The sequence below is a fragment of the Zosterops lateralis genome (genome assembly GCF_965231275.1).
Source record: "Zosterops lateralis genome assembly, chromosome: 3".
In the NCBI taxonomy this organism is placed as follows: Eukaryota; Metazoa; Chordata; class Aves; order Passeriformes; family Zosteropidae; genus Zosterops; species Zosterops lateralis.
The window spans coordinates 93,859,210-93,881,652 of NC_139764.1; the positions used below are offsets into that span (position 1 = coordinate 93,859,210).

General features: G+C 39.0%; 1 protein-coding gene across 5 annotated transcripts in view; it reads right to left on the reverse strand.

Annotated features, from left to right (window-relative positions):
- FBXO25 (F-box protein 25) overlaps positions 1 to 13,708 on the reverse strand; it is a 32,419-nt gene extending 18,711 nt beyond the window's left edge. For 4 of the 5 annotated variants that reach the window (XR_014589616.1, XM_083857605.1, XM_083857606.1 and 1 more), the window contains exons 1-5: positions 13,634 to 13,708; positions 10,605 to 10,748; positions 5,508 to 5,617; positions 4,134 to 4,183; positions 1,033 to 1,125 (exon numbers count right to left, since the gene is read on the reverse strand). Coding sequence is in view for 4 of the 5 variants with exons in the window: in XM_083857605.1 (XP_083713731.1) it covers positions 1,033 to 1,125; positions 4,134 to 4,183; positions 5,508 to 5,617; positions 10,605 to 10,741 (390 nt within the window). In the remaining variant the exon portion in view is untranslated. Of the gene's footprint in view, positions 1 to 1,032; positions 1,126 to 4,133; positions 4,184 to 5,507; positions 5,618 to 10,604; positions 10,749 to 13,633 lie in introns of those variants that run through there. The other variant, XM_083857608.1, reaches the window with a different exon arrangement.
- Positions 13,709 to 22,443: the final 8,735 nt, after the last annotated feature.

The window sequence follows — 22,443 nt, forward strand, 5'->3', positions numbered from 1 at the left end:
AAAAAGTCATGTTCTAAACCACAACACACACATATACCAAAAAAATCCCAAACCCGGCAAAGGGAACAAACCAGGGAAGTACCCTAACCACTAGCCTGGAAGCAAATCCTTTTTGCTTTATTTCACATCTCTTGTTTTCCTGAAAGTACAATACATTGCCTCAGCTTCACAGGGATGGAGAGAATGTGTTTTCTCTCCAAATAGTCCACAGCCTAGTGGTAAGGGTGTTCTCCTGGTACGTTTATTTAATTTTTGTGTCTTTTCAAGTTCTGGATTGATTCCAAGAAACATAATACTTGTGAACAGACTCACCACTGAACAGAACTCTAGTCCTGATATGACTCTTGTTTTGAGCTTCTCTAGGAGTTGGGACAAGCACTTTACAACTCAAGTTAGATAATAAAATAAACCTGGGACTACAAAAAGATCAGTACCCCCAAAACAGGCCCTTCTGAGTGGGTAGCTGGTGAGGCACTGAGGTAATTATGGCTGGAGTCAAGTTTTAAGGAATGTTAACAATGATAAGTGCATATTTTGTCCTTGATTAAAAAACCAACTTGTGCAATGAATCATAGGACTGGTAAGAAGCTGCAGAAGATACGGAAATAGCAAAATACTTACACATCAAGTACCCTTCTAGAAATTGTTATTTGAAACATATTTGAGATGCAGGAAAATATATTTTAAGATTAATAACACTTTGCTATTTTTGGTTGTGTAGAAATTATTTTACCTTTAAAGAGAGTTCATTACCCAGACTGATGAATAACTGACAATACCATCAATGTTTCCCTCTAAATAACACAGCACATCAACATCCTCCTCAAGGTATAGGCTTTTAGACAGTCATATAATGAGTTTTCACCAAAGAAAATTTACTCAAAGTTGCTATTTGCATTATAAATTACATATGATCAGGATATTTATACAATTACAAATCATCATCTGTTCATTGCAAAAATGCTCCTTTTGTAGACACAGGCACATCAGCAAATGCATTTTTGTAATATGCATATAAAATAAAGATCTTACTTTGACCACATAATTGAACCTCCTGATGTCCTGAATCGCACTTGAAAAGTCTAAGCGGTTAAAGGCTTCTCCCAAGGTGCAATAGCCATGTCTCTGAGAAGGGTAAAAATACACTTTAAATGGAAGGAAACAAAGACAAAATTGAGTGAAAAATTCAGAAAAGCACTCTGACATGCAGCTGATGCTAATGGATATCATGCTCCCTGGAAATACGGTGCCTCTGGACTGAAGAGTTATTTGTTCTACAAGAAATTAAATGAAACCAGATACACTATTTGTAACTATCAGGTATGTAGGCAAGGCCTTTCAATTCATACTAAATGTGTAATCTGGCATCACTGGTATTTGATTTCCCTGGGAACCTACTCCACTCTTACATGGCCACAATGCTGGCACTCCCTCATGGCTATCACAGTTCCCATTTGCCATGCACAAGGAAGAGCTTGCTTGTACAGCTGTCTGAGCCTACAATTATGAGAATTATCTGATTCACACTTGAGGGTGAGAATACAGCTAGTTGCTTCAGGAAGCAGAACAAATGGTCTGAACATCTAGAACTTATTTGCCAGGTGCTAGAAGCTTAGGCTTTTTTTTTTTTAATGCACCAAGAACAAGAGCAACTGCGCTTTCTTTTGGTACTTCTCCACATCTTAATGTGAAAATGGAAGTGACAGAGGCTGTTGAGAACAATTTAAGTGGTAGTAGCAGCCCAAAATTACATGGGATTATGTAAACTCAGTACATTTAGAGCCACAAAGCCACACTGGAGTCCAGGACCAAATATAGTGAGGCGAGGAAAATCTCTAACTGGTAAAAGAGAGCCTTGCAGAGCAGTGTGCTACTATGGTTCTATCAGCCCAGGGAAGAAGGAGGATAAATAATTGCTTAAAGCTCATTCCTAGACAGACTTCCTCAGTAAATTATGGGATGGTGACCAATTTTGAAGTACAGATAATGTTCCTTTTTGCAACCCAGTGAACTCTTATCCTGCATGTACCCCAGTGGGAAGGTCGTGGAACCCTGGAGGCTGAAAATTTCAGGCTTTCTGAGCTGAGGGGTGCTGACTCTCAGGCAGGCACTGCATTTGACTTGAGGTTTTGGAACAGGCTTCCAAAATTGTGTGATAGCACAGGGATTGTGGGTCTGTAGTTAGAGTGGTGTTGTTAATCTCACAGGGTGAAAACTTAGGTGTGGGGTTTTGGTATATAGTAACAAATGTAAACAAAGATAGACGATTCAGGGCATTGTCTAGTTTTTTCTTCTTTGCCCTCTTCTTCCTTCTTCTTCATGAGTTTAAGTAGTTTTCTTGTAATTGGGTAAAAAAAGGTCCACATTGCAGGCCTCAATTAGTCATTATTAGGTCAAAAGTATAAATAATACAGGTATCACCTTGTTATTGGGTAATTATCACTTAAATAACATTAGAAAGAGTTAGAAACTCGCTATTTTACCTCATTTCTCTAACATACTACTTAGAGCTCACGCCTTTTGAGACTGTAAATAAATAAGATATAACAAACAACCAAGACTGAACTCAACTCTACATTTCCCATGTCTCTCATCCTAACCTTGGCCAAGATAAAGAAACCAGAACTACCAGGGAGGGACAGTTCAGAATTCGCTGCAGAGTGGTGATAATTACTGCCTGTTGGTTAAGAACGAAATTCAGGATTCTACTGCTTGCCCATTCAGCTGATACATCTCAAACCCAAGCACACTGCACAGTATGCACACCTTGCTTAGATAATAGCAGTAAATTAACACATACAGTCAACAAAACTTTTGTTGAAATTTAAATATTTGTGGCTGTTCTCTGGCTAAACAATTATCATTAGGTCACGCTTAAAACATTAACCTAAAAGATTAACCTGAACAGATTTCTATGAAATTACAGCTCTACTTTTCCCAGTGTACCATCATGACAAAATCATTCAAAAAAATCTCCAATTTCATTTCAGCCACACACATGCACTTGTTTTGGTGTTTGTGTTTTCTTTTTTTTGTTTGTTTGTTTTTTTTTTTTAATTTCAATGCTCTCCCATAGCATGTTTCACATGTTTCTTATCAAGACTCTCCCATCTCGTCATTTTGCCCTAAAAAACAGTATCCACTTTGGAAAAAAAAATGTTTCCTAGTTGTGAGACCGCTATTTCGAAATCAAGGAAAATTAGAATCTGTAAGAAAAACTAGAGCCTCTAAATTATGTTTTAGATTAGCTTAAATTGTTGCTCTGAATTTTTTGGCTCATGTATTCTTATTTCTTGCTACTTTTTCAACCTTCTACTGTAAGCTTTTAAATTTATACAAAGAATTACTTGAAAGATTAGTGTTTAATTCTAACCATTCCTGGTTTGTTTATTATATTAAAAAACCTAAATAAACCTGAAAGATGAATGTTCATATATTAGAAGGTAACCAAAATATTTTGTCTGCTCTCTGAATGGACAAGGAACAAAAGCAAATACTCACATACCACTAGTACACCAACTTCTGCACAAGTAGAGAAAAAAACAATCCCTATATAGATGGGTTATGAAGGACACTTAGGCAGGATTTTAGGCTATTTGTATTTTGGCCTCAATGTACTTTGAAATCCCAGTTTAACCTTATCATTCATTCAAAGCACCACACTGACTGGTGACACTCTGTTGTCCCCCCTGCTCCTTCTCATCCTCATTTGAGATGGCACAAAGGGAAAAAGCATGCCTGAGTCTTTTGCAGAGCACTCTAAGCACCTCATTTAGAAGCTAAAGCAGAAACAGGACTGTGAAGACCCCAAAATATCAGGTGACCGCCTGCAAGCAACTTCTTTGGAGATATTTCTCTGGATTAGCAAATACTTTAAATTTTAGTTCAAAGAGACAGTAGGAAGATAGATGGATTTGGATAAGTAGTGGAGAACTGTATGTCTATCCTTGCAAGTTCCCACATCTCTGCCACAAAGACCTACCTAGAAGTCACTTTGCCAGCTGCCTTTGCCGCACCATGTGCCAATGAAGAGAGTTAAGTATTGCCCCTAAGACCACATGGCAAAAAAACTTCTCAATATACTGGCTGTCAATTAAGAACCACAAAGATTGTAGGAATTGACCCACACTTACTTCCTTAGTGCTTTCTTTATGAACATAAATCCACTTTTCACGATAAAAACCTAAAATAAAATCAAAATATAAGCATTTTAGGCTTCCATATTAGCTAATGCCTTCCAGAAAGAAACTCAACCAAATATACAATTCTCAATAAAATGCTTCCTAAGAGAGCAGAACAGTTTTAATGAAGGAAGTTTATAAAGGGTGGAAAAGATAACTAAAAATTTTCACAAGTTATGGACTTCATGAAAATAGGAAAGTTATATAAATGGGTTTTTTTTAAAAAATCACAAGAGTTGGCACACAATTGGCAGATGAATGACAACTTTTGTCAGCTGTGACCAATCACTGATATAACAGTGGTCCAACATAATTCCTGACTGTTTTTTTTATACAACAGGCTCCTTAGCATTTGTAAATACAGCTGATATAAACAACATTTTTGTTCCTGACCACTCCACCCCTCTAATCCATTTTCTTCTGTACAGGTGCCTGTTCTACATTGACTTGGTTCAACTAAGTGCAGAGGATTGCAGGGAAGTCAAGGATACAGGACTAATAAAGGCAACCAGGCTGACCTTCAGCTTTAACAAGTCCCACATGTTATCAAATGGGACATACAGCCCCTTGAATCTTCCAAAATACCTGAAACTCAGACAAGCTTGGAAAAGCTTGCAGCTTTCTGCAACACCGTCTCTATCAATTTTGAGGATATACAAATAACATCATTTCAAGATCAAAGCATTAGACATGCCAAGTAGTTGCTAACCAACTTACCTTTTTTTACTCACTCTACCAAATTCTCTGCTTCAGTAAGTCACTTGCTGTCATATACATTTGCAATCCAAAGTACAAGTGATCTTTTACAAATGAGAACTGATAAAATGGCTTTCATATTTTAATTTTTTAAAAGGGACTTCTCTCCAAGAAACTGAATACTAATAAAATCTTTACCAAGAGATATGATTATTATAACAAAGTATATTTATTTATGAACTGATTCGGGAGTTGTATGACTAATTAGAACTTTAATGAAACAAAAATAAACTATCTACTTTGGGAAGCAGAAGCTCCCATAAGCATCCAGAAGAATTTAATCTAAAACTAGTCCAGAAAACATAAAAGTGGTTAGTATTAGAAGACACCTAATTCTCAGGAATTACTGTTCTTAAATGAATTACCTTTGGGTGTTTGAAAAAAGATCCAACACAATAAATGACTGCTAACACAGTTTCAATTAAGACATATCACTTTTGACACCACAATTTGTTGCCAATACAGAAATAGACATAATTTGGAAGGACAGTATCAGTGACTATGACATGGCTATTATAACCTCTGAATCTACGTGAGTCTTCTAAAATAAAAGAAACAACTCAGGCTTACATTGTGAATCTGTGTTATTCCTAAAATGATCTTTTTTCCTTTTCTTGGCTGCAAACTCACAGTCTTCAGTATTGTACACTTCTTCATTCTCGTCATCCTCAGTTATGATACTGAAATTAAAAAAAAAAAAAAAAAGAAATTAGAATAGCAGTAATTAAATATTTAAGATGCATACATCTTACAATTTTCTGTATTAAAGTCTACCAGCTGAAAAAAAAAGAAATCATATTCTTAATTAAGATGCTCTACCTCATTGTCTATAGCAACATGCATCTGGAGAGAAGCTGTCTTCTTTCCTTCCCAGAGGAAGAAGCTTTTTTTTTTTTTTTTTCAGGATTTAAGCCTAACATACCTCTGCATTCAGATAGTGCTCAATCCAAGGTGATGGCTTTAGTTCAGTCCTTAATACTTTTAAAGCAGAGGATAGAGACTCAACACCTTAAATATTCTATGCAGCAGTGCCAAACATCACATCTGGTCTAACAGCAAAAGAATTCAGAGGGAAGAAACCAGCAACTGACAAAAGCAAAGCATCAATACAAGTTACTCGATTACGTAACATTCCAATCCATGGCATTGGATTGGAATTGGTTTGGGTTGGTTTGTTTTTCTCCCCAAATCTATCATATAGGAAATCTCTAAACTCACTAAAATGGATTTAATTAGGATTTAACATATTGGCTACATCACCACATCACATGAGAAGCTATGGCAGAATCTGAAGAGTTGCTATAGAACCAGAAATTGAGCCCAAAGCTCCCAGAGCTTTATCATCCTAACAATAGATACAAGACTAGAGAGATAGGTCTGATACTCTGCAGCATAATCCAAGCAGCACAGAAACTCTCTCATTTCCCTTGACCCAGGGCAAGCAATGGAGAGAGGATGGGAGGCCAGATTCCTGAAGGCCTGCTTAGAAGAGGAAGGTTAATATGTAAAGATTCCTTCTTTTGTTCCTTGCAGGGAAGCGTCCCTAAAAAGTAATTTAGGCCAGTAACGTACTTGAAGTGATTTGAAGCCCACTCCTGACACCCCATAAGATACACTTCCTCAAGCAAAATAAATAACTAAGGCAGCTTAAGGAGTCAATAAACAAAGAATTGTGAAGATGAAGATGGTAATTTCAAACACCTTTGTCTAGCATTCAAATTTGCCTGTGACATTTCTGGAATTCCTGAAGTCTCTTTAGAGAAACAACAAATTAGACTGTTACCCCTGAGCCTCTTCTGATATGAGGCCTTATTTCCTCATGTTCTGCCCCACTTCACATAGTCTTCCCCTACTCATCTGTAAACAACACAACTCTTCTTGCCAAACCTTTAGTCTGAGAGCAATGAAGGAAAGCAAGGGTCCCACAGATGCCAGAAGGATGGGATAGAAACACAGAGTCACTCAGTGACTGCTAGCACTCCTTCCAGAAATCTGCAGAGATGCCTGACAAGTAATAAAGCTGCTCTACTGTTCCAAAAGCCACCCCTGCCCCCTCAAACACCAAGCTAAGATACAAGAAACCAAATCAAGTGCTGCACGTGCCATATGGTGTAACAGAAGCCTTAATTTAAGGTTTTTATTATAATACTGCACGTGACATTTGAGTGCACCTGGCAGGATTTAAATACATAATACTGCCAATTTACAGCTATTCTTACTCTCTTGTCTTGATGACGCACTTCATAAAAAATTATTCTAAAGCTTTTAAAAGCAAAGTACCTGGTGTCCTTAGAACTGTAATATCCTAGATAAATCATGTAACAATTTCAGTTTTTCCAAAAAAAGTAATTTCATAGCGGTATTTAAATAACCTCTTGGGTATGACACTTAAAGTGATGGAAAATGTGACAGGGTTATCTGAGCTCCAACTATGTTCCCTCATCTCCTTGCGTCTTTTCACGTCCCTCAAGTCATGCAGTTATATACAGAGACACACTGAGTATTTTAGAAGTGACTCTCACAGCTTGACCATGGAAAATCCTGATCTAAGTGCATGCACCAAACGATTTTGTCATTTGACAAATATATTGTAATGCTATCCATTAATAGATTCAAATCAAAGGACTTCTATCCAGTGCCAAAATCACCCTTGTGAACACTGTATCTCACAGAATTAGACAAGAGACACCTCAGACTGAAATTACTATCCTGCCAGCCCAAATAGTTCATATGAACCTGACACAAAAACATTGGTATCACCATCATGAAAATCTTATTAATTCTCTTTCTTTTACTTCAAAAGGAATGCATAAGACAGCTTTACTCCTAAATTGCAGGCCATTGAAAGGCACTTGCATATAATTCTGTAAGGCAGTTCCACCCCCATCAAGCTTCTCTCCACCACCAAACTTCAAGGACACAGTGCCATAGCACTGGAAGTGTCTGTCTTTGCTGGAATTGCAGGCAGTCATGGCCAGCATTCACATCACAGAGCTTAAATGCACACAGACCATGCCACATTTCCAGATACTATATACCTTGAAGACAAGGTATTTGTGTTATGCAAATAACTAAGACCTACAGAAGTGATGGTCTCATTTTTTCCTCTCTTAGTTTCCATAAAAAGATCTAAAGTGCAACTATTCAAGTATTATGCCAAATAATTAAAACTGTTCCTGCATAAGTGATTATATTTGTTCAAGCATGGTTACCATTAGGTCCATCAATTTTACTGATTCAGCAGCTACATTCACCAAAGCATGGGATGACTAATCAAGCAAACTTAGAAGTTCTATTTTAATAAGAACACATTCTTCAACTGAAGTAACTTATGTGTCTTTAAAGCTTATTTCTGAATCTGTTTGTGATTAGATCTTTGTAATTTCTGAAGAGAAAGTATTTGCAATAGGTAAAGGACAAAGTTTGGCAAGCAACTCTATCTTCACTTTCTCTCACAGAAGAGAACAGAAGCAAAACTAGAAAGGGTTTCATTCAACTGCATAGCTTGAAATTAGTATTGTATTTAAGGGAGCAGTTATAACAGCTTTTCTTTATAAAGAAATGAAGTATTAACTTCAGAAGAGATTCCTACAGAATATTCCAGTGAAAAAGATTATTCCCTGCAATGGATGTAAATGAACAAAACCCTGCTAGAACTGCCAGACCGACATACACCACCATCCCTATTCACAGGGCAGCTTAAAGAGAGACAAATAGGTATTTTTGTACTGTTTACTGTATGTTTCTTCTACAAGGAAGCACTTTATCAAGTCTCATTCTTTTTTTAGTGCTACATCACATTAACAAATCTCCTAAGCTGAGTTATCTTCAATATACACAATAATTGTTTCCAAACAGCGTAAGATGGTACAGAGAACCAGCCAGTAACACATCTAACACTGCTGTACCACAATATGAAGCCCTGCCCATGACACAGAAGAACCCCAAGCCTGGGCATGTGCTGGCCCTGCAGAACCCAACCTCAGCTGGCCTTGCTTTGAGTATGTGTTTTGATCAGATGATACCCAGAGGTCATTTCCACCCTGAATTTTTCCATAATGTTGTGCAAATAGACATTAATTGCAGTTTAGCAGCAGAACTTTAGTGGCATATATAAAGTTCAAGTTGCAATCGTAGATCCAAAGTTAAAAGTGTAGTGAAATTACTCCTAAGTAGTGCTACTACACCAAGACATACCAACTTGAATTCTCTAGTCCAAATTTGAACAAAAAACATTTTTAATTGAATAGACTGAAGCAAAATTAAGAATCAAAAATTAAAGCCACAGTTTTTGGCTCCAGAAGAGTTCAATTCTAGAGACTTCCAAGACTGAGGAGAAAAAAAATAAATCTATCCAGTATTTTTGCTCAAAGAAGAAATAAAAATACCTCACCTTGTTCTTTGGGGAAAAGATACATATATACATTTATACACAAACAATTATGAGCAGAAGTCTTAATGGTATTCATAAAGACTGATAATCATTTTCATACTTATCAAACAGTATTAATTAAGCAACCAACATGATACTTATTTTTGAAGCAATTTGCACAGTTGCTAAATACTTATTAGATTTCCCTTAATTTGCCAAGTATATTATTAAAGATACAAAAGAGAGAAGATTTTTTTCAAAGGTATTTAAGGCAACTTATATGTTGGAAGTTTACTGAAAATTCTTCCAAAGTTTTGTATCCACAGTGGCCAGACTGTGTGGATAAAGAAGCCAAATGAGATCAGTGACAGATGAACACAAAAGGAAAAATGGCATGAAGAAAACAGTAGGTTAAGCTTAATATTCATGTTTCACTGCTTGATAACTCCCTTGAGGATTGTGTCACAAATTTAGAAAACACAGGTGTGTGATTACAGCAAGTCTGAGCTGCCCAGTAAACTCCCTCTCTAAACCAGATGAGTTATCATTTACTGGACTAACAACAAAACACTGAATGTTCCCTTTCCTCAGTATGAGCACATTATGCTGGAATTTATGACCAAGAATGCTGTCCCTGAGAATTACTTCTTTGTGGAGAAATTTGTTTTGACAAAGGGATTTATATCACACCAGTCTGTGGGCATTTGCCACAAGTGTTACTTTATTTATCTAATCTCTTTCTCACCTGTCCTGCAGGAGCACACACAGTCATATATTGTGTTAGAGAACGAACATTAAGCTACCACTGATTCTATATTTGGAGCAAAGGCATTTTATGGCTGCCACAAACTAATCCAACACCCACTCAGCAGAAAGCCTTCATTCACTTCCAGGTAACAGTTCGATATGCCTGTTGCACTTGCACCTTACAAGTGTCACTTTTTTACCTTTAAATAGTACTTGACAGGCATTGGGGGGCAGGTTTTGTTTTTGTGGGTTTTTTTTCCTTATTTCTTTTTTAAAGTATTTATTGTTCTATTATTTTGAAAGACATATAGCCTAAGAAGAGATCTGGCTGCCACAAATAAGCAACTCACAAAGTAGTGACAAAAGACAGACAATCTCCACAGGGGTCTCCTGTCTGCTTAACTAACAAAACACGACTGCATTTGTACACAGATGACATCAGCTACCACAAACAGTGGCAATCTGAATGGAAATTAAGTCAATTTTGCCTTCCCACCTGCTATTAATTCATGCAGAATCTCTTGTTGTTTATTTTTTTTTTAACTTACACGGTGTGGCTGAGATCATTCAGTTGATTATTCCCATCCTCAAGTGCAGGAGTAAAGGGTTCACATCTTTTCCATCCATCTTCTGTTTTAACCCATCTCCATCCAGGGGATCTCCAGTCTTGGCCCAAAAATGGCATGATTCCTCTATAAGCAGCAAGAAGAGATTCTTTGTCTATCATTTATGAAAAAAAGTTCCAAAACTTCCTGTCATTATTTCAGTCCTCTCTTTTGCAAAAAAAAAAAAAAAAAAACAAAAAAAACCCAAGCAAACAAAAAACAAAACAAAACAAAACAAAACAAACAAACAAACAAAATCTGGAGAAAAGTTCTCTGTAAGGCATCCTTTAAAGAAACAGATTCAGTGGTTTAAGTAGATTTTTTTATTCTTTAACCATGTTTTTCTTGTCTTTCAGCATTTATTAGACCAAGGGAGATTTCCTTGTTCTTTGGAGAACAAAGAAAAGAATCCTGGTAGTCCAAGAATGGAATGATACCAAAAGAAGCAAAATTATATAAATTATATCATGTGTGATCTCCTCTGCCATGACAGATCACTGATTTTCATATGTGACTAATAAATGGATTTAAAGAGATTGACAGCTCATAAAATCAATGTTGCTCCTTTTGTTTTTTTTCTAATCCTTACAAATACTGAGTTTATGGTACAATGTGTAGTGATGTTTCGGTAAAGGAATTTGAAAATTCCCAAAACTCTTTTTAGGTTGCTGTTGAGGGTCACCTCCCATGGCAGCCTACGAAGCAGATAACATGAGACTGGTAGAGAGGAGGAGACTGCAATAAAGTCCACTGTGACACATCTCCAGAAATTCCTACAAGCAGATGCAGGTCATCACAGGTATATCACTCAAAAACTGTTCTGCTGCCATTTTTCAAGAGTGAGATTCACTTCTGACACACTAAGAATTTGAACAAGGCAGTTTTCTACACTTTGAAGACTATAACCTTGCCAACTTTTGCTCTCTTCTTTCCATTCATCACACAAACATACTGCTCCTTAGTTTAACAAGGGATTTCACATGCAAGCTATAGAGGGAAGATAGCATTATCATATTCAAAACACATGTTAATATACAATAGCAACAGCTTGAGTCCTAACAAATATGCATTTTTAAATATTTTTTCAACTTGAAATAATATTAGGCCCCATCGGTAAACATCACTATGAATTCATTTAAACATTTGCACTCTTGACCAGCATTTGCCCAATATATTTGTTAGAATAGGATAAAAAGCCAGAAGAAATACAGGCTGAGTGAGGCAGTTTTTCTTTATTTAAAAATCTGCATAGCATGCAAAACGAAGTGCATTGCCTAGGCCTCAGGATTGACTAAAATCCCCTTCCTATTAATAACTCAGCTTTCCTCTGATCCTGACAAGAACCATTTCCAACATTTACAACATCCGTTCCCCCAGTCACAACAAACTTTATTCATGCCTATCTGCTTTTCCAATCTTTTTACTGCTTCCTAGGGATAATATGAACCACAGAAGTTGTTTAGTACTCCCTTCATATGGATGTCTTTATCATAGAACGGTTTGGGTTGGAAGGAACCCTAAAGATCACCCAGTTCCAATTTGGGTGACACCTTCCACTAAACCAGATTACTGGGAGCCCCATCAAACCTGGCCTTGAATGCTAAAAAGGGTGGGATATCCACCACTCCTCTTGGCAATCTGTGCCAGTGCCTCATCATTCTCAGAGTAAAGAACTTTTTACTGAGACCAAAGCTAAGCCTACCTTCTTCCAGTTTGATGCCATTCTGCCTTGTTCTGTCACTACGTGCTCTTGCAAAAAGTCCTTCTCCAGCTCTCTTGTAGGCCCCCTTTAAAGTACTGGAAGACTGCTCTAATGGTCTTCCCAAAGCCTTCTCTTCACCTTGCTAAACAATCCCAATTCTCTCAGCCTGTGTTCACAGGACAGGTACTCCAGCCCTCCCCTAAACCCTCTCCAACACATTCACAGCCTTCCTATGGTGGAGACCCCAGAGCTGGATGCAACAGTGCAGGTGGTGTATGAGGGGGGAAGAGCAGAGGGGCAGAATCACCTCCCTTGACCCACTGGCCACACTTCTTTTGGTGCAGCCCAGAACACCTTTGGCTTTTTGGGCTGCAAGTGCACATTGCTGACTCATGGTGAGCTGTTTTCAATCCATTTTCCACCCATCCTCAACTTGTGCTTGGGACTACCATGACCCAGCTGCAGGACCTTGGCCTTGCTGAATTTTATGAGGTTTGCAAACACTCATTTCTGTCCTGTCAAGGTCTTTCTGGATGGCATCCCTTCTCTCCAGCTTGTTGACTCCACCATACAATTTGGTACCATCCAAAAACTTGCAGAGGATACACTCAATCCCACTGCCCATGTCTCCAACAAAGATGTTAAACAGACCCAGTCCCAATCTCGACCCCTCAAACATGTCATTTGTCACTTGTCCCCACTTAGACACAGAACTGTTGACTGCAACTCCTTAAGGATGACCATCCAGCCAGTTCCTTATCTACCCAGAAATCCACCAGTCAAATCCACATCTCTCCAGTTTAGAGACGAGGAATTTGTGTGGGACTACATTAAATGCTTTTCGTAAGTTCAGGCAAATTACATCAGTCACGGTGTGACCCCACATGACCTCATCCACCAACCCTGAAATCTCACGCAGAAGGCACCAGACCTGTGAGGCAGGATCTGCCCCCAGTGAAACCACGCTGGCTCCCGTCCTCACAGCCCAGTGAGACCCAACACCACATTCGTTCAGGCAGGCTCCTCACGCCTCCCACCAGACCCCGCGGTGGTGCCTCGCCCCAGCCCCTTCCCCCGAACCCTCTGTCCACCCTGAATTCCAACACCTTGTCCCCCACTCCTTCAGCTCCACATGCCCTTAAGAGCCAACCCCAAACCCCTCAAGCCACGGCTGCCCACGCTCCGCCCCGACCTCCCGGGCCGCCGGGGCTCACACACACGGCCCCACAGGCGTCCTCCCGACCCCGCTGCCGGCCCGGGCCGCGCTCACCTCCCGGCGCCGATCCCGCCGATCCCGCCGCTCCCCGCCCGGCGCTCGGCCCGGGCCCGGGGCTGTTGCCGGAAGTACCATGGGCCGCGCTGGCCACGCCCCCAGCGCGCTGATTGGCCTCTGCCCGCGGCGCTTGTTGCTACCCGGCAGCGCGAGTCTCCATTGGCGCGGCGGGGCGGGGCCGTCTCCGCCCAGCGCGCGCTGGCCGCGTCACGTGACAGGCGCCCGCGGGGCGCACGTGCCAATGTTTTGGTCGGCGGGGGCGGAGCGAGCGGCGCGCGCGGGGCGGGGCGGGAGCCCCTGGGGAACCCCCGGTGTGACCCCCCCCGGTGTGACCCCCCCCCGGTGTGACCCCCCCCCCGGTGTGACGCCCCCGGTGTGACACGCCCCCGGTGTGATCCCCTTCTTCCCCCGTGTGACTCCCCCCCCCCCCCGGTGTGCCCCCCTCTCTTCTCTGCCCAGTGTGACTCCCCGCCATGGCCGCTGTGTCTGATATGGCTCCCCCTGCCCCGGTGTTTTCCCCCGCGGCGAGTCGCATTGTGACGCTGTCCCAGGTGTGCCCAGGTGTGCCTTGAGTACCCTGGTGTGGCCTCCCGTGTCCCCTGGTGTGACACCCCGCTCCGTGTGACCTGCCCAGCATGCCCTGGTGTGTCCCTGCACCCCCGGTGTGACTCCCCCCGTGTGCCCCCCTGTGCTCCTCTGTGCCCCTCTGTGCCGGTGGGCCTGGAAAACCACGTTTACGGAGGCCTTGTTTCTTAAAACTTTAAATCATTAATATATGATTGTATAAACATTTCGGATTTCACTTAAAATCAGTTATTTTCACCTGTTTGAAGTGGAGAAAACTAGAAAAAAGAAAGTCAAGGCATTAGTAGTAAAATTAAAGTAGCATTTTCAAACATCTTTAATTTTATGCTGTAGAAAAAAGGTTTTATTATTTTAATTATTTGAATGCTTGGGATTGACAATACTACAATTACTGCAAGTTGTCCCTTCCTGGAAGCAGTCCTGAATATTTTTGCTAGACTTTCCCATAAGAAAACGGAGTTTATAAGCTTATAAAATAATTTCAGTATCATAACAGCACAGAATTCAGCAAAGACTCAGACTGGAAGGGCTTCTTTTCTGTCTTTGGTCTTGAAAAACTTACTAGTAGTTATTTTTGGACCGGGATTCATTGTGTTCTCAAGATGTTACTTTTAATAATTAAACTAGAGATAGGATCCCTTTCTTTTTTTGAAGACAGAAAAAAAAAGTTTAATACCCAAATCTTTTTCAAGACTCCATTATCCTGACACAAATACAGCCAAGGCAAAGGTGCTGCCCTTGCACAGCCAGAGGCTGAAGGCTGCTCTCTCTGCCATTGCCTGATTGAAGTTTCCCAGCCCTGCACTGAAAAATGATGTGAGTCAATATTAAAAATTCTACACCACTACTCTGCCAGGAACATGTCAATCTCCTTGTTCAGCGCATGAAAGGTTTTGTGGGTTTTTTTTGTTTTGTTTTGTTTTGTTTTTGTTTGTTTGTTTGTTTGTTTGTTTGACACATGGACCTACAAAATTCCTTCATAATGTGGCAAAAATCCTTTTGTCTCTAGGATCCTTCTATATATTCTGTCTTTGAGGTATCCTGTGGTGTGTGGACATGCAATGAGTTCTCAGTTACTTTATTGCTCTGGTGGGGTTGTTCCTTCAGGGCACGCTGGATTTTACTAGCAGAGCTTCATTAGTGAAACATCTAATCCAAAACTGATGTAGTTCAGAAAATATGCTGCAGCTCTCTTGTGTTTACCTGAGGAGTAAGCAGCATTAAAACCCTGAAGGACAGTAAGCAGGAAATTACTTCTTGAAAAAGTGCAGCATTTTGGGAATTGGAGCAGTTTGTGGAGGACTCTGTCCAGTGAGAGGAATTCTGTGCTGGAGCAGAGGAGCAGCATGAGAAGGAAGGAGTGGTGCAGACAAAGCATTATGAATGGACCCCACCCCAGTTTCCCATCTCCCTGTGACACTTGTGGAGGAGAGAAGGCAGCAGAAAAGTCAAGATCAAAGAGTGGAGTCAAGTCTGGAAAAAAAAAGGGAGTTGACAAAAAGATGCTTTTATTTTTGTTTCTGTTTCTCACAGTGCTATTTTAAAAATGCCCAATTTTTAATTCACAGCAAATTAATTTAATCTTCTCCAAATTGATTATGGTTTACCTATGATGTTAATTGGTGGATAATCTCTCTGTTCTTATTCTTACCCAAGAGCTTTTTTCATTTTTTTTTCTCCTGTCCTGCTGAAGAGAGGGAGTGAGAGAGCAGAGGAGTGGGTACCACACTTCCTAATATCATAGAATGGTTTGGGTTGGAAAGGATCTGCGACGATCATCTAGTTCCAATTCCCTTGAACACTTCCAGGGATGGAGGATCCACAGCTTCTCTGGGCAGCCTATGACAGTGGCTCACCAGCCTCACAGGGAAGAATGGCTTCCCAGTATCTAATCCAAACCTACTCTCTCCCAGTTTAAAGCCATTCCCTCTTTTCCTACCAGTACATGCTCTTGTAAAAAGGCACCTGCTGGTGTCAAGTCCAGCTGGGGGATGTTACCCTGGTGAATGCCTCATACTTTAGGGAGGATATAATAGGGAAGGCAGAAACAGAGGAGATCATGTGCTTCTAGCTTTTTTCTTTTTTTCTGGTATGGATCCTAGAAGGACAAGGACAAGTCTGGTCTTCCCAGCTTAGGTGGTCACACTCTTTGACTTGTGTTTCAAATGTAATAAAGTTATTAACAGCTGAGGTGCATAAGTAATTGGGTTTTCTCTGACAACTCTCTTTCATGCATATTTGCTGCTACTCATGCCCAGCTATTATAATATTTCACCTGCTGACTTCAGCATATTTATATTAATTATACTATAGAGGGAGCTGGAAGAATGTGATTTTAAATTTATTTTTAGTAAAGAGCCACTTATTACAAGACTTTATGTATATGTGTTTTCATTCCAAATGTCCAAAAATCTTGTGATTTTTCAACAGGCAGATGCAAAGTGGTTATTGTGCAGAGTTACTACTGAGCCGTCCTCTCTTGCAAGTGTAATTTTCTCACTCCATACTTCAAAACCAAAGTAATTTTTATGTATAGTGTTTGTGAAGTAATTCTGCAGTTTAATGTTTATGATACCTTTCCATTTGCCTTTTTCGTAACAAAGCATGATAAATTTTCAAATGAAGAAATTTAGAGATATTTTTCATGTTGAGAATTGTTGCTCGCTTGAGAATCCATGCTCTGACCTATAAAAAAATCGAAGACTGAGAAATTTATTTTAAAATATTTTTTATGTGTAGTGCATGTCTGTGTCAAAGGTATACAAAAGAAAGCATGTTGTTCACTTTAGGGGGGTTTAAAAACGTAAAATAACTTAATGGAATGTGGAAGACTTTAAGACTGTTCTGATCAACATGGAACAGCCTAAGAAGTTCTTGAATAATTTAATATTGATTAACACTATTCCATTTCAGACATTCTTTATAAAGTTCTATGGTATTTTTTTTTTCTTCTGGTGTCACAGCCTTTTATTATGTTTTATTTAATACTTAAGCAGTTTAAACCTTTGCAGTGGAAATTGAACAAACTGATCTGAAGTGTGGCTGTTAGTGCTTTTGATTGTTTCAGAGAGATTTTAAAGTGAAAATTTCATTAAGCCCAGATGACTTTTGCGATTGGGATAGTTACTCTTACTGCTGATTGCAGGTCCATGTAGATGAGACACTAGATCATTGCGACATTAACATGAAATTAAGAGACCTCAATAAAATGGTGAATTCCATCTTTTCCATTTTTTGTTATTTAATTACTTAAATTATGATTTCTTTTTAATAATCCACAGCAAAGGTGAATTCTTTAAATGAGCTTACACTGAAGGAAAGCCAAGCTATTTTTACTTTAAAATTACAATTGCTTGTAAGATCTGAGGCACATTATTAAAAGCAAAATGAATGTTATTTGGTGTGGCTTATAATAACCTCATTGAGCAGGTAAAGCATCTTTTCATTAAGATTCAGATTTCCTTAACTGCTTGGTCTGGAAATATGCATTATAGGAATGGTTTTATGTCTTAATTTTTATATATAATATGTTTATAGGAATCACTTCTAATTTTTTCTAAGAAATCATCTGAAAGTGAAGGTTGTGATAGATGCAAATGGCCCTCTTTCCTTTGGGAGAGTAGTTTTCATTTTGCTGAGTAATCTCTATGCATATTTCAAAAAATAGAATAGTTCTGCCAAATAATACTGCAGCCTGATTCAGTTATTTAGCAACTTTTAATGCTAACAAAAAGAAACAGGAAAGTGATGCAGGAGGAATAAAATCATTAGCAGAAGGAAACTCATGACAATAATGAAGACGAAACTCATGACAATAATGAAGACAAAACTCATAAGTAAAATGAAAATGGAAAGGAACACATAATCCAAGCAGTTGGCCTTTTCCCAAGGAGTCAGTTGCTTACAGTTTCATATTTCAGGAAAAAACTAGCAACCTGTGGGAAAAAAAAAAATCAAAACTTGGAGAAAAACCTCATTATCCCAGATATTACTTAATGTGTGTTTTTCAGTGTATTACACAGTTCTTCAGAGATTTCTTTTGTGTCTGGCATAATTTTTCTTAAAAACTCATTTGGATACTGCCAAAACAGGAGGTAATACTACCGCTCTTCTTTCATTAGGTTTATTACTCTCCTCAGTGTGAGAGGATAAATAATTAAGTGATTAGGGAAACTATAGATGCAAAAGAAAACATCTCCCCTCTCATAGGCTTGGCTGCTGAGGACCAGGTCCAGCTCAGCAGTGGTGCAGCCCAGGGCAGCCTCTTTCCTGCTGGGAATGTCGGAGAGAGGCTGCTGGCAGTGCCGGGGGGACCAGGCTGGCCTGTCTATGCAGCCTGCTGAGCTGGGCTCCTACCTAGACCCGCAGATTGGCTTCCCAGCTTGACCCTGGAGCTGCCTGAACCTGCCTAACCCTTTGATCTGGACTCTTGGTCAAACCTGGCCACCATCTACCTGCCCTATACAGAGAGGATCTGACTGGCAAGGCCCCTGCCTTGTCACCCCAGCACCCCTCTCAGCTCCCCAGTCCACAGGGAGGTGATATCATCAGACAAATTGCTCTCCAAAGAACATGGGGAATGGAAAGAATTGATGAACAGAAACATAAGAGCTTTGTGGGGGAAAAGAAGATTCACAGATATACAATAGATTATTAATGATTACACTCAGAAAAGTAATTTCTTCAGCAGATTTGCTAATCAATGTTGTTTGCAGAATTTTAATACGGGAGATGTGTTTTATAATAATTCACTGTTGAATGTAAAAACAGATTTACTTTGGTTGGAACAAACACTATATAACAGAGGGAAAAGAATTTTGAAAACTAATAATTACTCTGTGGAAAAAATCAGTAACACTTTGCTGGGAAATAACATTAGGGAGAAACAGAAGAACTTTCAGTGTGCCAGTAAAAAACATGATTTTAGGTACTCCAGAGAAACAATCTGAAAAAGAGCATGTACCCTATCTTGAGACAAATCTTTAATTGAAAGCCCTGGGACATGAACAGAAATTACACCATTTGATCAATGACAGGTTGGATACTGCAACTAACTCATTTGTGATAGGGGAAATGTGAGGTCAAAAACTCAGGTTTGGAAAAGAAATGTTTGTTTATCAAGAAATATGTGCTTTGCCTATTTTAGAGAAAGATAACTAAGAAAAAATTAACTAGTTAAGGAATTTGAAGTGCGGGGTAGAATTTCGTGGCAGTCCAAGCTGTAGAGTTTGATAAGAAACTTGGATACTCATCAAAATAAGGTTTATTGCTTTTATGGTAATGAAGGATGGTGAGAGGTTTCTGACCTTCTTGAAACCTTTAATCAGAAAAACCCACCAATTTTTAGAAACAGACTTTCTATATTGGTAAGTTACCATCTGTTTTTACAGTATTTGTATCCCTCCATAGAACCTGTAAATTGGTTTGGATTAGCGGTTTCAAATAGAGAAAGCGGTTCCTAAGAGAAATTGATTTCTGCAGCAAAAGCTGGGGACATAGAACTCAAGGAAAAAATGGGTCAAAACTGAAGACAACGTTGTAATAATTAAGATAGATATCCAATTAATGTGTAAATGAGAAGATATCTAACTGTTGAAGGAGAGAGGTTATTTTTCTCTCTTGTTTCTGTCGGCTTTTCTCATAGGAAGGAAGGGCTGGAACAAAGAAATATTATGTTACGGAGAAGTTTCATCAGTATAAGAAGGGAAGCTTAATCAGTACCTATGATATAGTTGAATCTGACAGCAGGGAACTGAATGCAAGCTAGAAGATGTACCTAGAGGGATAAGAAAAGAAGTAAACTATTAGTCTGCTATTCTACAAAATTATATGCACTGGTGTTTGCTAAAATGCTCGGCTGAAGGAGATGGCTAACAGAACTGCTAGCTGAAAAGGGTAAGTTTTCAAAGACAAAGATAGAGAAAAATAGGGCTTGAAAGAGAAGGATAGCTGGAATGTTTAGAGAAATTAGATGTTTATTTGTTTGGCTGGACCTGATAAATTGAGTTACATAGCCAGTAAGCAATCTTAAAGATATGAGCATTTATAGAGAAAAACATGTAAAGGATTGGAGAAGTGTGACAGAACTGCAAAAGAGCAAATACTGTGTCTATTCTCTAAAAAATGAAAAATAAAACCTATCAATTATAATTTGTAAATTTAAATTCTGGTGGAAAATTTCAATAGTAATATGACCTCTGTAGTGAGCTGGAATACAGAATTAAGTGTATGCATGTTAAATTGGTAGATGGTAGGAGATTGGCAGGATCTCTAAGAATGTGGAAAGATATGCTAAGAATTAAAAATTACGTTGGAGAAGTGGTCTGAAACAGAATGAAATTCCCCACAGAGCTTCTTTTGTATATCTACTCATAATTAAAACATCTGTCCATAGGGTGTTTCACTCCCATTTAGTTATGCCTGTGATACACATGGTTCAATGGAATAGCATAAACCTACACATAATTGCTAGTGCTATCAGTAACTGTCTTCATCTCAGCAGCAGAAGTTGTATCTGATAGAACAGCAATGTTATTGTGATAAAGCTGACCAGTGAGGAAATAAAAAGAAAGCATGTTGAAATGAAAAAAAAAAACCAAAAAAACCCAACCCTGAAGTTTACTTAGGTTTTGTTTATACTGAATGAAACACCTATAAACAATAATTGTGTTAGTCAATTTGTATTGTGGTTTAGGGAAGTGGGAGAACAGAATTAGGCTTTCTGATTTATCAAAATTTTAATGGAAGGTAACAAGCACATTTTAATGTTATCCTGGTTTCAGCTAGGATGGGGGCGAAGAGAAGTGGGGTTGAGTGAATGGCTGCATGGTGTTTCACCTCCAGATGGGCTTGAAACCATTACATGGAATGCAGAATCTCAACTTTAATAATTCAGGTTACGCTCAACTACTGCAGTTTAGCTCAGTGGTATCAAAGGACTGTGGTTCTGCCTTACAAAATATCCCGTTTCAGGTTTGTCTTTGAAGCAAACTGCAAATGCATAGTAAGGAAAAAAGAAAAAAATTGTACAATAAAAATTGTTATTAAAGTCACTTAAAGTGTCTTTCCACTGGTATAGCAGACTCCACAGAAATTTCTAAAACCAGCTAACTAATTTCTTACTTCAAATACTTTTATACTATACCTGTACCTATGTTATTTTTCAGAGCTGAAAAATTCATTCTTACTGGAAGTCTTTCTCTGGTAGATTTGTGCATGTTGAACTGAACAATTAAATTATTGAGGTTTTAGTAAGTTTCAGTTCCCAAGTCTTATGTTTGAGCAATTTTCAACAGCGTGAAGGTGGAGAAAAGACTAGAATGAGATAGTGACACAAGGAGAATGAGGACACGCTGAAATAAAAGCAATTACTTCTGTAGATGTAGGTAGTAGAATAAGGGGCTTGGGATAATCACATGATGAACGCTGGAACATTGTAAATTCTGCTGGCAGGTGTGTTTACTTCTGTGGGATGCAGGTTTTACTCTCATGCTCATCTTTTATGACAAATGTAGTTAGCACTATGCTTATTACCTCATGGTGCAACTTTGTGGCAAGAAGTGATGTTTCAGCAGCTGTGGGGCATTGAGCATTTGTGGACATTTGCGGATTAGACTGGGCTTTAATAGCTACTTTCTTTGAGGCGTGTTATGTCTGCCATCAATAGTGTCAGACAGATGGCTGCATGCACTGTATATCATCCTTTGCAGGTATCCTGTAGGGCCTTTGAAACCTCACATTTCCACTGCCCTTTCTCAGGAGGTTCTGAATTAGGATGGTTTTCTCTTCAAAGCCCTTGCACATTCAGCTTGAGCTCAGGCCGTCCATGGATTTGGCCAGAGGGAGTTACTGTCATATTTAAAATGCACCACCTCCAGCAACTGGAAATTAATGTTTTTATCTACTCTTTGTGTACGTGTAAGCTTCCATATTAGACTTTTTTGAGAAATAAATTTTGGTTATAAATAATATAATGCTCTTTGTTTTCAATAGAGTAATTTACAGTACTGCTGAATGGACTGTCAATCTGACCCAGAGATGAAATGGCTAGTAAGCTGTCAAAACCTTTAGTTGGTAAGGTATTGGAGTGATGGGTTCAGAATAATTTTATCTTTTCTTGGAAAAATGCAAATATAGGTGATTCTAATGAACAAAACAAAAACCTGATGGCCGACTGTTATAGAGGTTACTGTATAATATATGCTTCATATATTGTATATTTA